Raw genomic sequence first — 15,469 nt, forward strand, 5'->3', positions numbered from 1 at the left:
AAAACCCCAGCATCAACATGCATGTTTTCATTCCACCTCGATAGGGGAGGGAGCGGTGCAGCCACTTAGTGAAATCACCTGGTGTCATGTTAGGCTGAAATTAAAACCTGCATTCAACATAGCAGTTAGTGGCACACGGTTGCAGATTACCTGGCTAGACTAACGCTGCGCCACTTCACAGGCTCTAATAACCAGATTAACACCAAAACAGTCTTAAGAGGCATTTTCCTACCTTGTTATTCATTTAACATTGATTAAACCAAGGGGCCTCGTCTGGATGATGTAAATCTTTTGTTTTTCTGTGCGGCACGATTGCTCACGTTCAACGACAAACAGTTTGAGGCCCCGTGAGGTCAAAGATCAAAGTGTGCAACTGTGTTTTCCCAACCCTATTTTTCCATCACTTCCTCTGTCCTCTTCTCACACACACACACAGACTGGACACTCTTTACATGTACTCCCCGTGTCTCCGTCATTACAATGGAAAGGCATGGCACTCAGTGGTACTGGTGAAGAAGCGCCTCTCTGTAGAGAGCTGACATAAACCTATCAGACAAACCCAAGCCCTGTTCCTTCTGTGCTCAATGCTTCATCGCCTGAGAGTGTTTAGTGTTTGCGATATCAAACCGTCTCCAAAACTAAGTGAAGACCCCCCCCAGAGCAGTGTCAGTGCATTGCTGTCTGCATGCATGCGTGCAGAACACTTTGCTTTCCAATTACAGAGCTCTAGCCCCGGCACATCCTGCTCCTCACAAAGCTCTCGCACTGCTGGCACAAGAAACCACCAAATCAAATCATTATTTGGATTACATAATGGGACCACCGACCCATGCTGCATGCATGCCCCAGATAACAGCGATGTTAACAGCAGCCAGACTTTTTTTGGGTTGGTACATTGTGGCCCAGTGGGTCATTACCAAAAAGAAGTGCAGGTGTATGATGCTGGTCTGGCGCAGGACAGAAAGAGTGCATATTTACAGTTTGCGTTTCTCAGCAGCACTGGTTGGTCAGACCTCTTACCGGCATTGATGCTGGCTGAGAGGAGACGGGGGGGAAGAGAGAGACATTGCTCCTGTACCTGCAGGTATTCAAACACACCAGCTGTTGCTCGCACTGGAGCAGCCAAGTGGCCCCGACGGCAGTTAACAGTTACCCCATCCAAGTTTCTATTAGTGCACGAGGTGGACAGCATTTCGGTATCTGCAGTCAATATCTGGGGTGTCAACTAGTGCAATAAAGTTATGTAACTCAGCCGAACAGTAGCCTAAGTTAGCTTTCAGGCTAACCAGTTCACCGACACACTCACCTCGGTCTTGGTTATTCGGTGTCGAGCCAGCTTCACGACAGCGAAATTGCCCTTTCCTAAAGTGCGCTCGATGTCGTAGAAGCCCACTCGGACGGGACCCCGGATCTGCGTTTTTTGCACAGTGTCAGCCATGACCATGCTGTACTTAATGGGACTGGTTGTGGAAGAAGTAGACGGTAGCCAGACGAGCAGGGGACACGCGGGGGGCTCACGCGGGGCTTTTGCTAGAGCAAGCTTACAGATAAAGACGAAAGGAAAACAAACCGCCCACCGCCGCTGCTGCCGCCGCCGCCGCCGCAGCTCGAAACGTGTCCATTAAAAATAGACAAAGTTGATTTCTGTGTCGCCAATCTTTGGCGACACTCTCCCCCCGTCAGTGCGGCGATACGAAGCAGGCCATTTGCTGAACCCTGGAGGGCTGTCACACACCACGTTCTCCAATACAATAGAGCGATAATATTTCAGCTCGAGGCACCTTTCTATCAGCCACAGAGCACGCGAGTTGACTCGCAAAGAGGCATCATGTTCTCCGGTTGACGTGTATTGACGTCAAAGCCATGGGGGTATTTGTACAGGGGGCGGGGCCACGAGGCCGTTCCACACTTCAGTGCCAATTGGTTGCCAAGACAACCAGACCCACCTCTTACGTCAACCGGTAAAATTGCTATTCTGAAATCTGTTTGCTCGCGTGTGCTGCTTGATTGCACGCATCGGTAACTTTGAAGTCCCCCCCCCCCCCTTGCAGGTGTTTGATCAGCTTTGTAGTCGGCTGCGAGTGAAAAACGCAAGGGGGAAAAAAGGGTTGAATTCATTCTAAATCAGCCTGAAACTGCCCATTTTTACTTGCACACAAGTAATGTGCTCTGCAAGAATGAAAGGAAAACATATTTTAAAAAAATAATATGCAAGTATTAAAGAAAAATAGATTTCACAGCATGTCTACTTACTTTTACAATCCAGAAAAAATGTGCAACTGACATTAAAAATCCCATATATTATCATATATAACATTATATAATGTGACATGGCAGAACCTCATGTGAAACTAGATATTTTATCAGCAACAAAGACACTTTGGTCAGCTACTTAACAGCGCCATCTATTGGAAAACATAGACAATTGAAGAAAGGCTACACATACAGTAGCCTACAGTAGGTTTTGTACTTTAGAAACAGGCATTTTTCATTTACACACATCTAACGTCACACAGAAATGTCCCCATTATTGAATCAGGAATGCAACCACAACATCTTGAAACCAAACTTTATTTGACACCCAAAGATCATGCCTTGTTTTGGGATTCAGCACATCCACACAAAGCAGCAGCTCATGCAGTGACAGTTTAGCAGTGCATTACTAAGCGGGCAGGGAGAGCAGCGCTCCGAAGGCCTCCGTTGTCACGCATGGACTTCCTGAATGTAAGAGTTCCAGATGTGCTTTTGGCATTTCCTGTCTAACATTCTCGAAGAACACGCTCAGCCTCTCCTTACTGGGCTTGCTATATCTTTCCAAGACACAGACCCAGCAGCCCACTCAGATATCGCTCAGGCATTTGTGTTCAGCAAATGTATTTCCATGATTATTTTACAGATTTACAAGGTATGCACATGCTTTTACAAGCAAACACTGTTGAATGAATCCATGACATATTCAAAACCGGTCTCTCCTAAAAAGTCAGAGCAGTGGAAGGGTTGAGTTTCCCACACAGTCAGGTGGAGTCGGAGAAAGGCCACAGCTTTGAGGTTTACTGGGGTCAGCGGAGTTCTGTCATCAGTGCTTCCGCATGTACAGTTCTGTTCTCTGACATCAGAGTCCAAACAGGAAGACTTACACTTCAGGATTAGAGAAAGGGTGAGAAAAGTCCCTGAATAGGACACCTCCACCGCTGTAGAGTGACAACAGGATCTTTTTGTCCTTGTGCCTCATAATATGTAGTGACGTGATTGGAAAATGGCTGTTTAAGTTTGGATTGTTTACAAGAGGAGTAACCTTGCGTGGGTCCTCAAAACTTGCACTAATTCTCAGGGTTAAAAGTGAAATGCGCTACGCCAAATATAGCAGCGCTGCTGCACCGCTTACCTGACCTGACTCAGTAATGCTTATTTGAATTCATTAATGCCTCTTTGAAACCAAAGCCTTTGTGCTGCAGTGAAGTCACATCATTTACCAGAGAGCTTGTTCATGATAATACATATCAATGTTATGGTGCCAATATAAGGTTGGCATTTGTGGTTTTAAGTGAAGTGTCTTAACAACTATTGGATTGGATCCCCTTATCCTAGTTTAAACACCATTTAATACTTAAAACCAAATATCTGCAAAACTAATGACATTCCCCTCAGTTTTTAGCTTGCTAATACACAAAACTATGATGGTGAACATGTTAAACATAATGCCTGCAAAAGATCAACATGTTTTCATTGGCCTTTGTTAGCGTGTTAGCATTCTGACATTCGCATTCAGCTAAAAGCACAGCTGTGCCTTAGCACAGCCTCACAAAGCTGCAAGCACGGCTGCAGACTTCGGGTCTTGTTATTTATTAAAAGGATTTAAAATATATTATACTTTTTATATAACTCATCGATTACTCTAGAGTCCAAAATATGCCGTGCTCAGATTTACAATTTCATCAACAATTTCAGAACTCTATTGGTGGGGCTCTGGGAAGTTCGGGGCCTAAATGTTATCTAACAGGGAAACCCTGCTTTAAGCCTTTATCTGACTTACAGCTTTTGTTGCTGGATGCTCAGGATGCCACACTGAAGATACACACAGGTGATAAGTTATTGTAATATATATAGGTCTAAATCCAGGCCGACACAGCCACGTGTTAAGTAATCCTGCACAACACAAGTAACCAGTAGGGTGTGCAGGAAGAAAAGGATGGAGAACATTGTGTTCCTCTGTCTAGCTGCGTTATATTCGATAGCTGGTATGAGGCTGACAGACACTCACAGAGATCAGTTAGGCATCAACAGTGTTATCCATAGATCTCATTTTCCACCCAACCAGCCTGCCGGTTCTGAGCTCTGCAGGTCTCATAGATGTCATTGGTCACAAAGCCGCTCTCCTTGTCCACGCATGACACATTCTCATAATCGTCACACTGGGAGTCCTGGGAAGGAGCACAGGAGTACTTTGTCATGATGCCTGCCGGCACGCTGCTGTCCAGAGCAGTGTCAGGCAGTTTGGTAATGTCACTAAAGGCGTAAGGTCCTTGTACGGCATTGGGTGAAGCTGTTTTTGACATCCACGGTTTTGATCTGCTTGGGTAGCTTTCTGTTTCTGTTTTCCTCCTGAATATGAAAGACATAACGTTAAAGAGCTCAGTGCAATCATCACAACATATTGCTCATCAGTGAAATTACCTCTTTAAAGGCCACATAAAGTAAGAATTTCCCAGACATGTTTTGAACAACAAACTTTTCTAAGACCAAAGATACAAGAAGTTTATAAGTCGAATAGGAAATGTGTGCACAGGAAATGTCTCACATTGGCTATAACTGAGTAGAAATGTATAAAGTTGTGCAAAAAAAGACATTATCTCTTCAAAAATGCTTCTTAGAATCTCGTTTTATTACTTTGCATGCAGAAACGTGTTCTTCTTTTACCTCTTAGCATGCTGTTTGTAGCAGAAGAACCCAGCAGCTGCAATCAGCAGCAGCAGCAGAGCTGGAATAGTTGCATAAAGGATGTAGGAAACATACAGGCTGTTGTCTGAGAGAGATACTGCAAAGGACAGAATATTACTGGCATATAACTTCCCTTAATATGACTTTAAAACATAGACCTTAATCATTGAATAGTTAGAGCACGTCACGATTCTGTCACTACTTAAAGCATTGGTTTATAGAAGTTTCCCTGAAAACATAGAGGGCTTTGACTCTAAGTTTTCTTTTCTTTTCTTACCTGATGACTCAGGTAGTCTTATTTTTATCCTCTCATCACTTTCTGTAGTTGAGAACACATTTGGCCTTAGAGATGGAACTGGAGCAATCAGAAAACAAATTAACATAATCAGTTGAGTATGAAAAGCAGAACTTTGACACATGACATCTCACCATTGCAGATTTCTAACTGATTAAAAGAAACAATTTTACAAATTCCATGTTCTGTGCGTTTGAATGTTCTTGTTTGGTGATCTGATCACATGCATCTCTAAGCACATTTAGCTTAGGTAGCCTGAAGTTATCAATCCTTAATGTAAACCAACCCACAAACTCTGAAATAAGACAATCTAGTTCTTTGTGGGCTGAATTGATCAGAAAACATGTGATCCAACAAGCTATTAACTTCCATAAAACGTTTTTATGTCACATGCATCAGAATATGGTTTAGTCTGACTTTTCTTGATCTAAGTATAAACACATCTGCAGTCGCTTGTTATCTATACATCATAGAAACATCATGCAAGGACAGTATGTGCGTGGTAGTCAAGTACATGTTGTACCTGCATGTGCTTTGTTCCCTTTCTCAGTAAATACTGGTTGTTTTTCTGCAAAAGACAGAGAAAGGTAAGTTAATTCAGCCATCCAATCCTTGTAAAAATATGTAATCAATGCTACTTCACTCTGCTAAAATAGGCAAGCATTCGAGAAACGCCTCCCATTCGAAATAGAAAGAAAAGACAAACAACAGGAAGAATCATTACAAATAGAATGTAAATAATATTCAACAACATGAAATGAGCCCTGAGAAATCTTCAGAGGTTTCAAGTGTTTAAAGTAAAACAATATGCTAATGGTTGTTATTTAAAAATGACCACAAACTGGCACACAAATTCTGTGAAGGGTCCCTGAAGGACTTAAAAACAGTGCAGGCGGTTGACAGCGATGGCCCTATTTTAGTTAATTTTTGGAAGACTTTGATTTTGTGTATTCAAGAACCAAATAAAACCAAAAGTGCCAACTGTCAATAATTCCCAGCACTGCCAGGCACAAAAGCACAGTTTCTGTGATTTACTGGCTCACCTTCTGGGTATTTGCAGACAAAGTTGTTCTTGGAGTTACAGTTGTCATCGTTCCACTGGAACAGGAAATGACCTTCTTCGTTGGGTGGTGCAGAGGGCTGGTGGTACAGAACCACACACATTTCAACACCACACGATGGCTCATCCCAGTGCCAGTTCCTACAGCAAATAAGATGCACAAGTTTAGATTCGTATTGCATTCAGATTGGACAATTTACATTATTGCATGCATAGTTTTACTTCATATCTGAATTTCTCATTCTCAAATTCTTGCAAAGGAATGCAGACATTCCATCACTCCCACACATGCACGATTTAATCCAATAATCTTTTCTAAAATGAGAAAGACCTGAATTTAGCCTTGCTTCCATCCAGCCAATAGTACTGCGAAGGGCAACCTGGGTTTGTGGTCCCTGCCCTGTAGAGCTGTGGGCTGCGGCGGAGCCCGATCCAGAAGTCTCCATCTCCAGCCTGCAGCTGTTGTATGAACCTCTCCATCAGTCGCTGCTCGCTTTCCGTTTCAATGCTGAGCAAGTCGCCTCCATCCGACCTGCAGGCCTGCCTGGCATCCTCAAAGGTCAGCCTCCGCCTGCTGTCCTGGATGTAGGACACCTTGTAGCATGGGCGCTCTGTCCCACGCCGACAGATCCTTTGGCCTGGACACCACAGTCAGCATCAGGGAGATAACACGATGATAATAATAATATGATATTTTTTTCATTTTCTGAAGAATTCCCATGGCACCCACGTGGCTGAATGACTATAAACAACCTGAAGCAAATTAGAAACCACAATCTCTTTGCCAAAGTCTTCCCACATGTTCCGGCAATGGTTAAACCATATGGTAGATAAATTACAGTGTAAAACCTGTATTTTTAAGGGCTTAAAAAAAGATGTTTTTCTTTCTAGATTGGGCTTGTTCCATTCAAAATAGTTTTGATGATGTGGTACACTGTGACAGATTTATAGATATGTGTCTGAACACGTCTGAAATGCAGTGGTTTGCTGAGGTCGCACAATTATGGCTTTACACAATGCATCTTGATTGTCTGAAAGGCACCTGTACCTGCATCATTTACAGTTGGTTTTTTTTCAAAATATATGCCAATTTATAAGCAGACAGGCAATATATTAAAACAGTGGTTCCCATACTTTTTTTAATTGCCCGTGACTCATCAACACAACATCATATTAGAGTTAAGACATGTGAGCTTATGATGTGAGAAAACAATAAGAAGTATAAACAAAAATAATCTCAGACATTTTATCTTTGAATAAAATACTTCTATCATTTTTTTACCTTTACAGATAACATACAAATAGAGCCAGTTTAAGGATTAGGGCGTCTGTTGTATACTGGTAAAGATTGGGTCTATTAGTAGGGCCATTGATATTATTATAGCCTGTCTAAGCAGCATAAATATTGTACTATAGCAATACAGTTAGAAAAACTATGCGACCCTTTGACGCAAACACCCTGTTGATGTTCATTTCCCACCACGTCACGTGCTGCTGTGTGACTGCAGCCTGTTTATAATTACAGTATCGTTCACACTGGCCGCTTCAGGCTTCTTTATGTTACGGTCCTTCTGGTACCAACGTCGTTACCTTAATCCACTAACACGACAATAAAACGTGCCTTAACAAATTCAAAGCCTCGTTCAGCGCTTTATGCAAACTTTTAAAATCTTTTTAAAATATCTCGGTACAAACAAACACGTTGAAGTCTTCAAAAAACACAAGATCACATCGTCTCGTCAGAGTTTAAATAGTTCTCGAGTTTTTTGTTCCTCCGAAGTAAAACTCCTACCATTTATTTTAGACGTGGATCCAGGGTGGAGAAAAACGGCGATAACGGTGCCAAACAGCTTCATAAAATCCATTTTTTTCTACATGTTCAACCGGTTGTGATGCACAACATGTCCTTAAATCAAGTTGCCTATAAACGTGTTTTAGACTTTAGAGGTTTTGAAACCCTGCGATAAACTGAGGATAGAGGCAGTCCAGTCTAAAGTGGGTCGGCTGGTGGAGGCGTGCTTATGGCGTCTAGCTGGCTGAAGGGGGAAAAACAAGAGTGAGATAGTCCAAGATTTAGCTACTGCTGTTCTCCCCTCTACATCTAAACTCAAATCACTGAGGTATGCATGTGTGTGTCTGTGTCTTTTGCTAGCAAAATCCCATTTCACATATAGTAATGACATTATAAGGGGATGAATAGAGTTCTTTGTGCTAACACTGTGCATCATGGTCCCTGTGTTAAAATAAAGAATGAGGATCTCTCATTCTTTTTCCACAACATACACACACACACACACACACACACAGGTTTAGTGCTGTCTGGGGAATTGAGTGAGAAAGCAGAAACAGAAACAAGACTTCAAAAACTGAAAGAAGCATGTTAAAAGTACAACTCAACCTTTCCTTGTCTGGTAAACATCCTGGTTTCATGTCATGTGATTCAGTTTGTCCACCACATGTCTGATGTGGCTGTTGGATAAAACACATCCCACACAAAGCCAGTGTAAGTGTTTGAAAGGAAACTGACTCACTGTGAAAACACCATTTGGAGAGACACAGCAAGGGCAGAAAGTGAGATAGGGACATAGCAAGAGATAAAGAGGGAGAGATTGGAACAGGAAAGCCTGCAGAGGAGGAAGAGGAAAGGACCATACTTCCTGTCCATTGCTTTGCTTTGGTTTCCAGACATCGCAGCTTCAATTCCAGAATATGAGTGATTGTAAAAGTCTGGAGCAGTCACATGGATTAAGCTTCAAAAACAACAATAATAACAATAATAATTTTACAATTTAATCCAGTCACATCTTCAGACTGAATTGTCCACCATAAACCTAAAGGCTGACAGGTTACATAGTGGCCCACGTCAGTTATCTTTGAAAGGCATGTTGTTGACAGCAGCACACCATTGCTGTTTGTATTCATGTTTGTGAGACCCAAACCTGTTCAGGCTAAAGCCGTAGAAGTAAAGCTGTGTTTGAATTTAAGGGGTACTTGATCCATTTAGTACTTAGTACTGTCACAATGCTGTCTGTTCACTGAGGAGGAAGCTGTGTCTCTTGCAATCCTCACGATGAATCACGAGTCTATCAGACGCAGAGAACAATGAGGCATTTGAGCTCTGTCTAATTCTGGCCAGCAGATGACACCAAACTACTGATGAAATGAGGCTGAGCAGCAACTCCCATTCACGTTTGAAATGAATCTGTTACTGTCCACTGTTAACGACTGTTACACCAGTCGTGACAAGTAAAAAAAGTATATTTACAATTTTGGGGTAATGGTGTTGAATATCTTTGCTTCATGGTTCTTCTATAATATACTTCTACTCCACAACATTTCATAGAGAAGTATTGTTCTTTTACTGAAATGTATTTATCTGACAGCTTTAGTTACTTTTAAGATTTTAAATATAAAACACCTTAAAAGTTTTAACCGGTGGTTCTCGATCTTTTTGTCCTGCGGCCACTTATAAAAACAGCAAACTGTCTTGTTGTGGCTCCTTGTCTTGTTTTCAGTTGTTCCACAAAGAGATATCTCCCCTCCAAACTTCTCAGGTTGTTTAATTTATACAACTGTTCAGTAAAAGTAGGATAAGAGGCAAGTCCAGAAAATGATAATAATTCTGAGTAGCAGAAACATTTGTTCTTTTTTCCTCTCCCATTAATAATCTCACGGCCCCTCTGTTTGACCCTTTGGAGGGGCCCGACCCCTAGGATGAGAACCACTGGACTGAAATACCCAACTTTATATAAAGTATAGCTACAACAGATGTGAGGGTCCCGGGACACAGGATGTCGTATGTGAACATATTGTAAAGCCCTCTGAGGCAAATTTGTGATTTTGGGCGATAATAAATTGACTTGAATTGAACAGCTACAAAAGTAAAATGCTACATATGCATGCATGCATCAGTATTAAAACTATAATATTGGCATACTGTATCTACAAATATATTAGTTGCAATGGACATTGTCCTGCATCAGGAGTATAAGTTTAATACATTTTGCCTATAATACTTATAATACTTTTACTAAGACTTAGATTGAAGCTATTTGAAGCTATTTGAAGCTATTTGAAGCTATTTTAAATGCAGGACTTTCACTTGTAGTGGATTATTTTTACAGTGCTGTTTTGGTATCATCGACAGGCATTCACTGTTTCATATTTCATAACAATGTATGCTTAGACAAAAACTCCTTTTCAACTTTGGAGTGTTACAACTGTTTTTTTAAACATATTTGCTAAGTTGGTTGACATGCTACATTCACATTAGCTACTCTAATGACCGTCTTTACTGTACATGCCCACAGAGTACAGTATGTCCTCATAAACTTCCCAGTGTATCCTCTTTCTTCCACAGCTAAATCTGTGTCCTGCCCTGGGCCTTGTTTTCATTGTTTTCTATGATATGTCAGTAACCATCATCGCTTTGTTTGTGAAAACCAGAAGACATGTTCACTAAGTCTGATGTATCTAACTATAGCGTCCCTACCAAAGATAATGGCCCATTTATGGTACATTTCTATTTTTTTTATTGTTGTTAAAAAAAGATACGTTTAGCTTATCTGAAGTAGGAATATTTTCTCAGCACCTAATCCTTACACGGAATAACCAAAATCTTTAAAATTTGAGATACATGGTTTTCATTGGGGACTGATGTCAATATGCTATAAATGATGTGCTGTTAGCACTTTACATGATTATTTAATTTATAGGTTAGTTATGGTTTATGCAGACCAATCAACCTATGGACAGGTGAACATTATTTTCCAGACTTCTCCATCCAAACATTATCTCTGACCCTGCAGTCAGAGCGATTACAGGGGAAAGAAATGGAGAATGTGATGAGAGTTCAGAAGAATGGCAGACAAGTTGTTTCAGAACAAGTGTCCGAGGAGGTACATTTCTCTGACGCAGACGAGGACTCAGAGATTGTAAAAGAGGGACACATCTATGGATAGTGTAACGAACGTCTTCTCTCACCATGGGCACATCAGCAGAAACACTGATGCTCCTGTTCCTTCTATATTTCTGAGGAACAATGGGGCTTCTCAGTTGAGCAGCAGCAGTTGTCGCCTAAAGAGACTACCTGTAATGCAAGTCAATGGAGACAATAGAGGAGAGGTTTGACATGCAAGGGAAATTGTTAAAGGTTAATCCTGGTTGGCTGTGGACTTCATTGCTTGTGGCAAGCAGCGTCACCTTTCAAGCATTCAAGGTGTTTCATTCTCAAGAAATTGAATTCTTTATTCCAGACAGTGAATCTCCACACAAATGATTTAGGAAATATACATCTTTCTTTTGAGAGTCAAGAGTTGATGTTTTTGGTTCTGAATAAGTAGGATTTGTAACTTATTTGTAATTCAGTACATTATCACAGTTATCAATTAAAGAGGATTTTGATACAGTATAATCAGAACTTCTATAATAATTTAAATTATTATCCCGCCCCAACGAGAACTCACGGTGGAAACGTGGAGAAAGTGTGTATGTGTGTGTATGTGAAGGGAGTTATAATTAGTTGAAGGAAGGGCTTGAGAGTCGCACCTCTATGGTTTTATGTGTCGAGGCTGTCAAATTCTATAAAAGCCACACTGCACAACTTCTTCTGTGACTCGAGACACCGGGTACCAGCAAAGGTAAAACTGTCTCATGGGTCTATATCTAAAATTCATTGATTTTACCAACATAATTTTAGGATAAACATAAACAGTTTCCACAAAGCAAAACATTTGCAACTTTTTGATACTAAAAATGGTACTTTTTTGTACAATTTTTGTGCCAATTTGTGCCTTTTTCTAAATAATAATTGTTTCCATATCTGCTCTGACTCAGTTGATATTGTTATTTCAGTGTCATTTTGGTGTTTTTATTATCGTTGATATTGTTATTTATTCTTTGTATAAGGACAGGATTTATCCATCGAACTCCAGACAGCATGACTCTCTATCTTTGTCTCCCTCTGCTGGTTGTGCTCCTGCAGCCAGCTCTGTGTCTCTACAACTGCTCGTCTGAGTATGAAAGAACCCCAGGTAGCTTAAACTATTACCTTTACTGAGCCAGATGGTTTTGTTTTGTATTAGTATTCTGCAAATATCAGAGCAGATGGTAATTGGTGACTAATACTAATTGTGAAAATGACTTTTTCGCAATGCTTATTGTAATGGACTTTTTCCTCATCTCTGTCATTGCAGCAGTAAATGAAAAAAATTGAAAAATTGTGATTCCACTGAGGGTAAAAAACGTGCAGTATCAAAACATTCACGGTTTCGCCTTTCTTTTCCTTTATAGACAATTCAGACTTGTCAGTTGTCTGTGGCGCCAGGACGATCAGCCTGGAGATCAACCTGTGCACGGCTCAGTGGGCAGGCTTCAACACCACAAACCTGGCTCTGAACGGGAAACACAACACTACGGAGTGCCAGGGCTCTATCGACACCAGCGTGGACCCTCCAATCATTCGTTACCAGCTTCCTGTTAACCACAGTCAGGTTAACCCCTGCCGCCAGTCTCTGCAGGTCAGAAGGTGTCTAGTAGAGGATGTAGAACAATGTTGAATTAATGGACACATTGTGCCACTTCTTTTAGGGTTATATGGCAGTATAGAGGAAGGTCATGCAATGATTATTTTGTTGTGTTGTTCAGATTGTGGATGAGGCCCCGGACCCCAAAGGTCCATTCAGCAACTTCTTAAGTATCCAGTATGTTATCATCACCGGGTTCATTGACACACCCAGATCTGACCAGGGGTTGATCAGCTACTCCACAGACCTCGACTATCACTTCTCCTGCCGCTACCCACTGGAGTACCTGATCAACAACACACAGATTGCGGCGTGAGTAACTGCCCTTCCTTTAAAATGAGCCTACATTGTGCAGAAGGGATATTTTTGATATACTCTATCAGAGGTGTACATATAGACAGTGCAGGAAGTGCAGTTGCATAAGGGCGCAGGGAGTATAGGGGGGCTGTAGGGCAGAGATCAGGCCCGTGCAAGACTGCCACCTTGAAAATACACGTTAGAAGTCACAAGTTATATCTCACATCAACATTGCAACGGTGCCATTTGCTATATATGCTCAATACATGTTTTTTGTCAAATAGTCAGTAGCAATAACAGAACTATATGCTTATTCTACATTAACTATAGAAACCATAAATAAACAAAAAATATTAAATTAAATCAAAAATGTCTTATTTTCTTTGGTGTTTTTGTCATATATATTCATACAATGATGATTGTTGGATAATATGTTTGCTGATGTCAAATGTCAAGTCTCTATTTGATCATGTAACGAGACAATACAGTATATGGTGTGTGTGTGTGTGTGCGTGTGCGCGTTCGTGCGTGCTTCTTAACTAGCGTGCACTGGGCCCATTGTGACTAACTTATGTCACTGCACCCTGTTCCATTTTGTCTGATCAACACATGATGACATACAGTCATTTTCTTTTCCATGATTTTTTAGATCCTCAGTTTCTGTGGCGACCAGCGATAATAATGGGACCTTCATTGATACTCTGAAGATGAGTGTTTTTAATGTAAGTTGGCGTCCAGTTACCTTTGACATACTACACCATAGAGCTGTTTCTATTGACTTATTTTACTCCGATTTCTTATTTCTCCAGGACTCTGACTACGGCTACCCGTTAGTCGTACCTTCTACAGGACTTGAGCTACGCACCAGGATCTATGTGGAGGTCAAGGCTGTTAACCTCACAGGAAAGTAAGTAATTAGCAATTGGATGAGTGGATGTTTTTATGGTGAATTTGCTTATCGGAAAACAAATATTAACATTAAAATGAGCACAGAGTTTTCTTGTTGCAAACAGTAAATCATTGTCCCACTGTCCTCTTTTAAGTTTCCATGTACTGCTGAATCACTGCTATGGCACTCCCACTGCCTACAACATGTCGGACAGTGAGCAGCACAACTTCTTCACAGGGTATGGACGCACACTTCAATAGTACAGCTTCTTACACGGGGGAAAAAATAATAACTTCCACACATTTTAAAATATAAACTACGTCTAAATAATTCTGCTCTCTATAGCTGTTCAGTGGACCAAAGGACATCTGTGACAAGCAATGGACTTTCAATGGTTGCCTGGTTTAACTTCGAGGCCTTCCGCTTTGTTATGCACCGCAACCAGGAAAAGTCCAGCATCTATTTGCACTGCATACTGAGACTTTGTGAGCCCAGCAAATGTCAAGACATCCTGTCTGTAAGTTGAAAAGTCAAGAATAAATCAGAGAAAGAAATGCTAAAGCAGTTTTCAAAGGTATCCCATGCCAATATTTCTCTGGCAGAGATATGTATGATACATATATCACCGTATAACTTACCCTTTTAAAAATATAGAAATAGAACATTTCTATCCACAGTGTTAAGCAGAGAGTAAGTCACACTGACATATTTAATACATCTGATTCATTTAAAAAGTTGCTACTTAAAGCATTACTAGAAATTTGTGGATATACAGTATTTTTGAGGTATTTAATGGTCTTATTAGATAACTGACCTAGATAACTGAATCAGGGACATTGTGGTTCATGGTACAGTTTTCTGTTTTATCATAAAATAAAACAAATCACTACTTATTTCTTAAAGAAGCCATAGTGTTACATCATATAACATAGATCCAACTAAACCCAACTGAATGAGTGTTGTTTGTCAGGCCTGTAAAAAGAGAAGAAAACGATCTGTGACTCCTTTTGGAGGAGAATCGGCTACTGTTTCAGTTGGACCTCTTTACACTGCTGCCGGAGAAGGTAAGACCCAGCAAAAATAAAAAAAAACATGATATAAAGTTGACTTTTTCCTCTGACTCTCTTTTTTATCTTCCTCTTCTAAAGAGAGGCCATATGCATCTGCTTACAGTGAGTATATTTTGATCAAATGTATCATTATAAATACATTTCAATATCTTCGAAGATCTTGGAAGACAACACAAAAAACAATCTCAATTAATCTCCCCCTGCGTGCATCAGGTAATGACGTGGCATCAGAGAGGGAAGATGTGAATGTGGCGGCCCTCGCCGTGGGGTTGGTGTTCGGCTCGGCTGCTGCTGCTCTGCTGGTCCTGGGTGGCTGGTTCGCCCTGAAGAAGTTTTATCGGGCGGGAGGATTACCCCATGCCTTTAACTGACAGATCAATTGGCAAATGATCTTTG

At 41.0% G+C, this 15,469-nt stretch overlaps 3 protein-coding genes across 5 annotated transcripts in view; 1 reads left to right on the forward strand and 2 right to left on the reverse strand.

Annotated features, from left to right (window-relative positions):
* The window catches only part of sik2b (salt-inducible kinase 2b), a 42,422-nt gene extending 40,849 nt beyond the window's left edge, over positions 1–1,573 (reverse strand). For both annotated transcript variants that reach the window (XM_031860481.1, XM_031860480.1), the window contains exon 1: positions 1,307–1,573. In XM_031860481.1, the coding sequence (XP_031716341.1) occupies positions 1,307–1,444 (138 nt within the window). In that variant the 5' untranslated portion in view covers positions 1,445–1,573. The remainder of the gene's footprint in view (positions 1–1,306) is intronic.
* Positions 1,574–2,555: 982 nt separating this feature from the next.
* On the reverse strand, positions 2,556–8,845 carry laynb (layilin b). 2 transcript variants are annotated; one of them, XM_031860471.1, is made up of 7 exons: positions 8,086–8,845; positions 6,625–6,931; positions 6,277–6,434; positions 5,757–5,801; positions 5,216–5,293; positions 4,918–4,978; positions 2,556–4,602 (listed from the first exon to the last, which is right to left on the reverse strand). In XM_031860471.1, the coding sequence occupies exons 1-7, from the start codon at positions 8,156–8,158 to the stop codon at positions 4,287–4,289; spliced, it is 1,038 nt and encodes a 345-aa protein (XP_031716331.1). In that variant the 5' UTR covers positions 8,159–8,845; the 3' UTR covers positions 2,556–4,286. The 2 variants fall into 2 exon arrangements, with proteins under 2 accessions (XP_031716331.1, XP_031716330.1); XM_031860470.1 differs by having other exon boundaries at positions 4,918–5,035; positions 8,086–8,841.
* Positions 8,846–12,231: 3,386 nt separating this feature from the next.
* Positions 12,232–15,444, forward strand: LOC116390678 (zona pellucida-like domain-containing protein 1). The gene is made up of 10 exons (XM_031860596.1): positions 12,232–12,325; positions 12,585–12,811; positions 12,939–13,129; positions 13,764–13,836; positions 13,924–14,021; positions 14,158–14,241; positions 14,349–14,520; positions 14,974–15,067; positions 15,152–15,175; positions 15,287–15,444. The coding sequence occupies exons 1-10, from the start codon at positions 12,232–12,234 to the stop codon at positions 15,442–15,444; spliced, it is 1,215 nt and encodes a 404-aa protein (XP_031716456.1).
* Positions 15,445–15,469: the final 25 nt, after the last annotated feature.

This window comes from Anarrhichthys ocellatus, unplaced genomic scaffold, assembly GCF_004355925.1.
Source record: "Anarrhichthys ocellatus isolate YVR2014 unplaced genomic scaffold, GSC_Weel_1.0 scaffold24, whole genome shotgun sequence".
Classification (NCBI taxonomy): domain Eukaryota; kingdom Metazoa; phylum Chordata; class Actinopteri; order Perciformes; family Anarhichadidae; genus Anarrhichthys; species Anarrhichthys ocellatus.

What these genes read in the sequence shown, in the direction of transcription:
- laynb (XM_031860470.1), bottom strand. Translation starts at nt 8,158, where the DNA reads ATGGATTTTATGAAGCTGTTTGGCACCGTTATCGCCGTTTTTCTCCAC. An exon ending in TGTCTGCAAATACCCAGAAG is followed by an intron (nt 5,802 to 6,276) that starts GTGAGCCAGTAA and finishes TGTCTTTTGCAG; the next exon opens with AAAAACAACCAGTATTTACT. An exon ending in AAGACTACCTGAGTCATCAG is followed by an intron (nt 5,036 to 5,215) that starts GTAAGAAAAGAA and finishes TGTCCTTTGCAG; the next exon opens with TATCTCTCTCAGACAACAGC.
- LOC116390678 (XM_031860596.1), top strand. Translation starts at nt 12,232, where the DNA reads ATGACTCTCTATCTTTGTCTCCCTCTGCTGGTTGTGCTCCTGCAGCCA. An exon ending in TGAGTATGAAAGAACCCCAG is followed by an intron (nt 12,326 to 12,584) that starts GTAGCTTAAACT and finishes TTTCCTTTATAG; the next exon opens with ACAATTCAGACTTGTCAGTT. An exon ending in GCCATATGCATCTGCTTACA is followed by an intron (nt 15,176 to 15,286) that starts GTGAGTATATTT and finishes TGCGTGCATCAG; the next exon opens with GTAATGACGTGGCATCAGAG.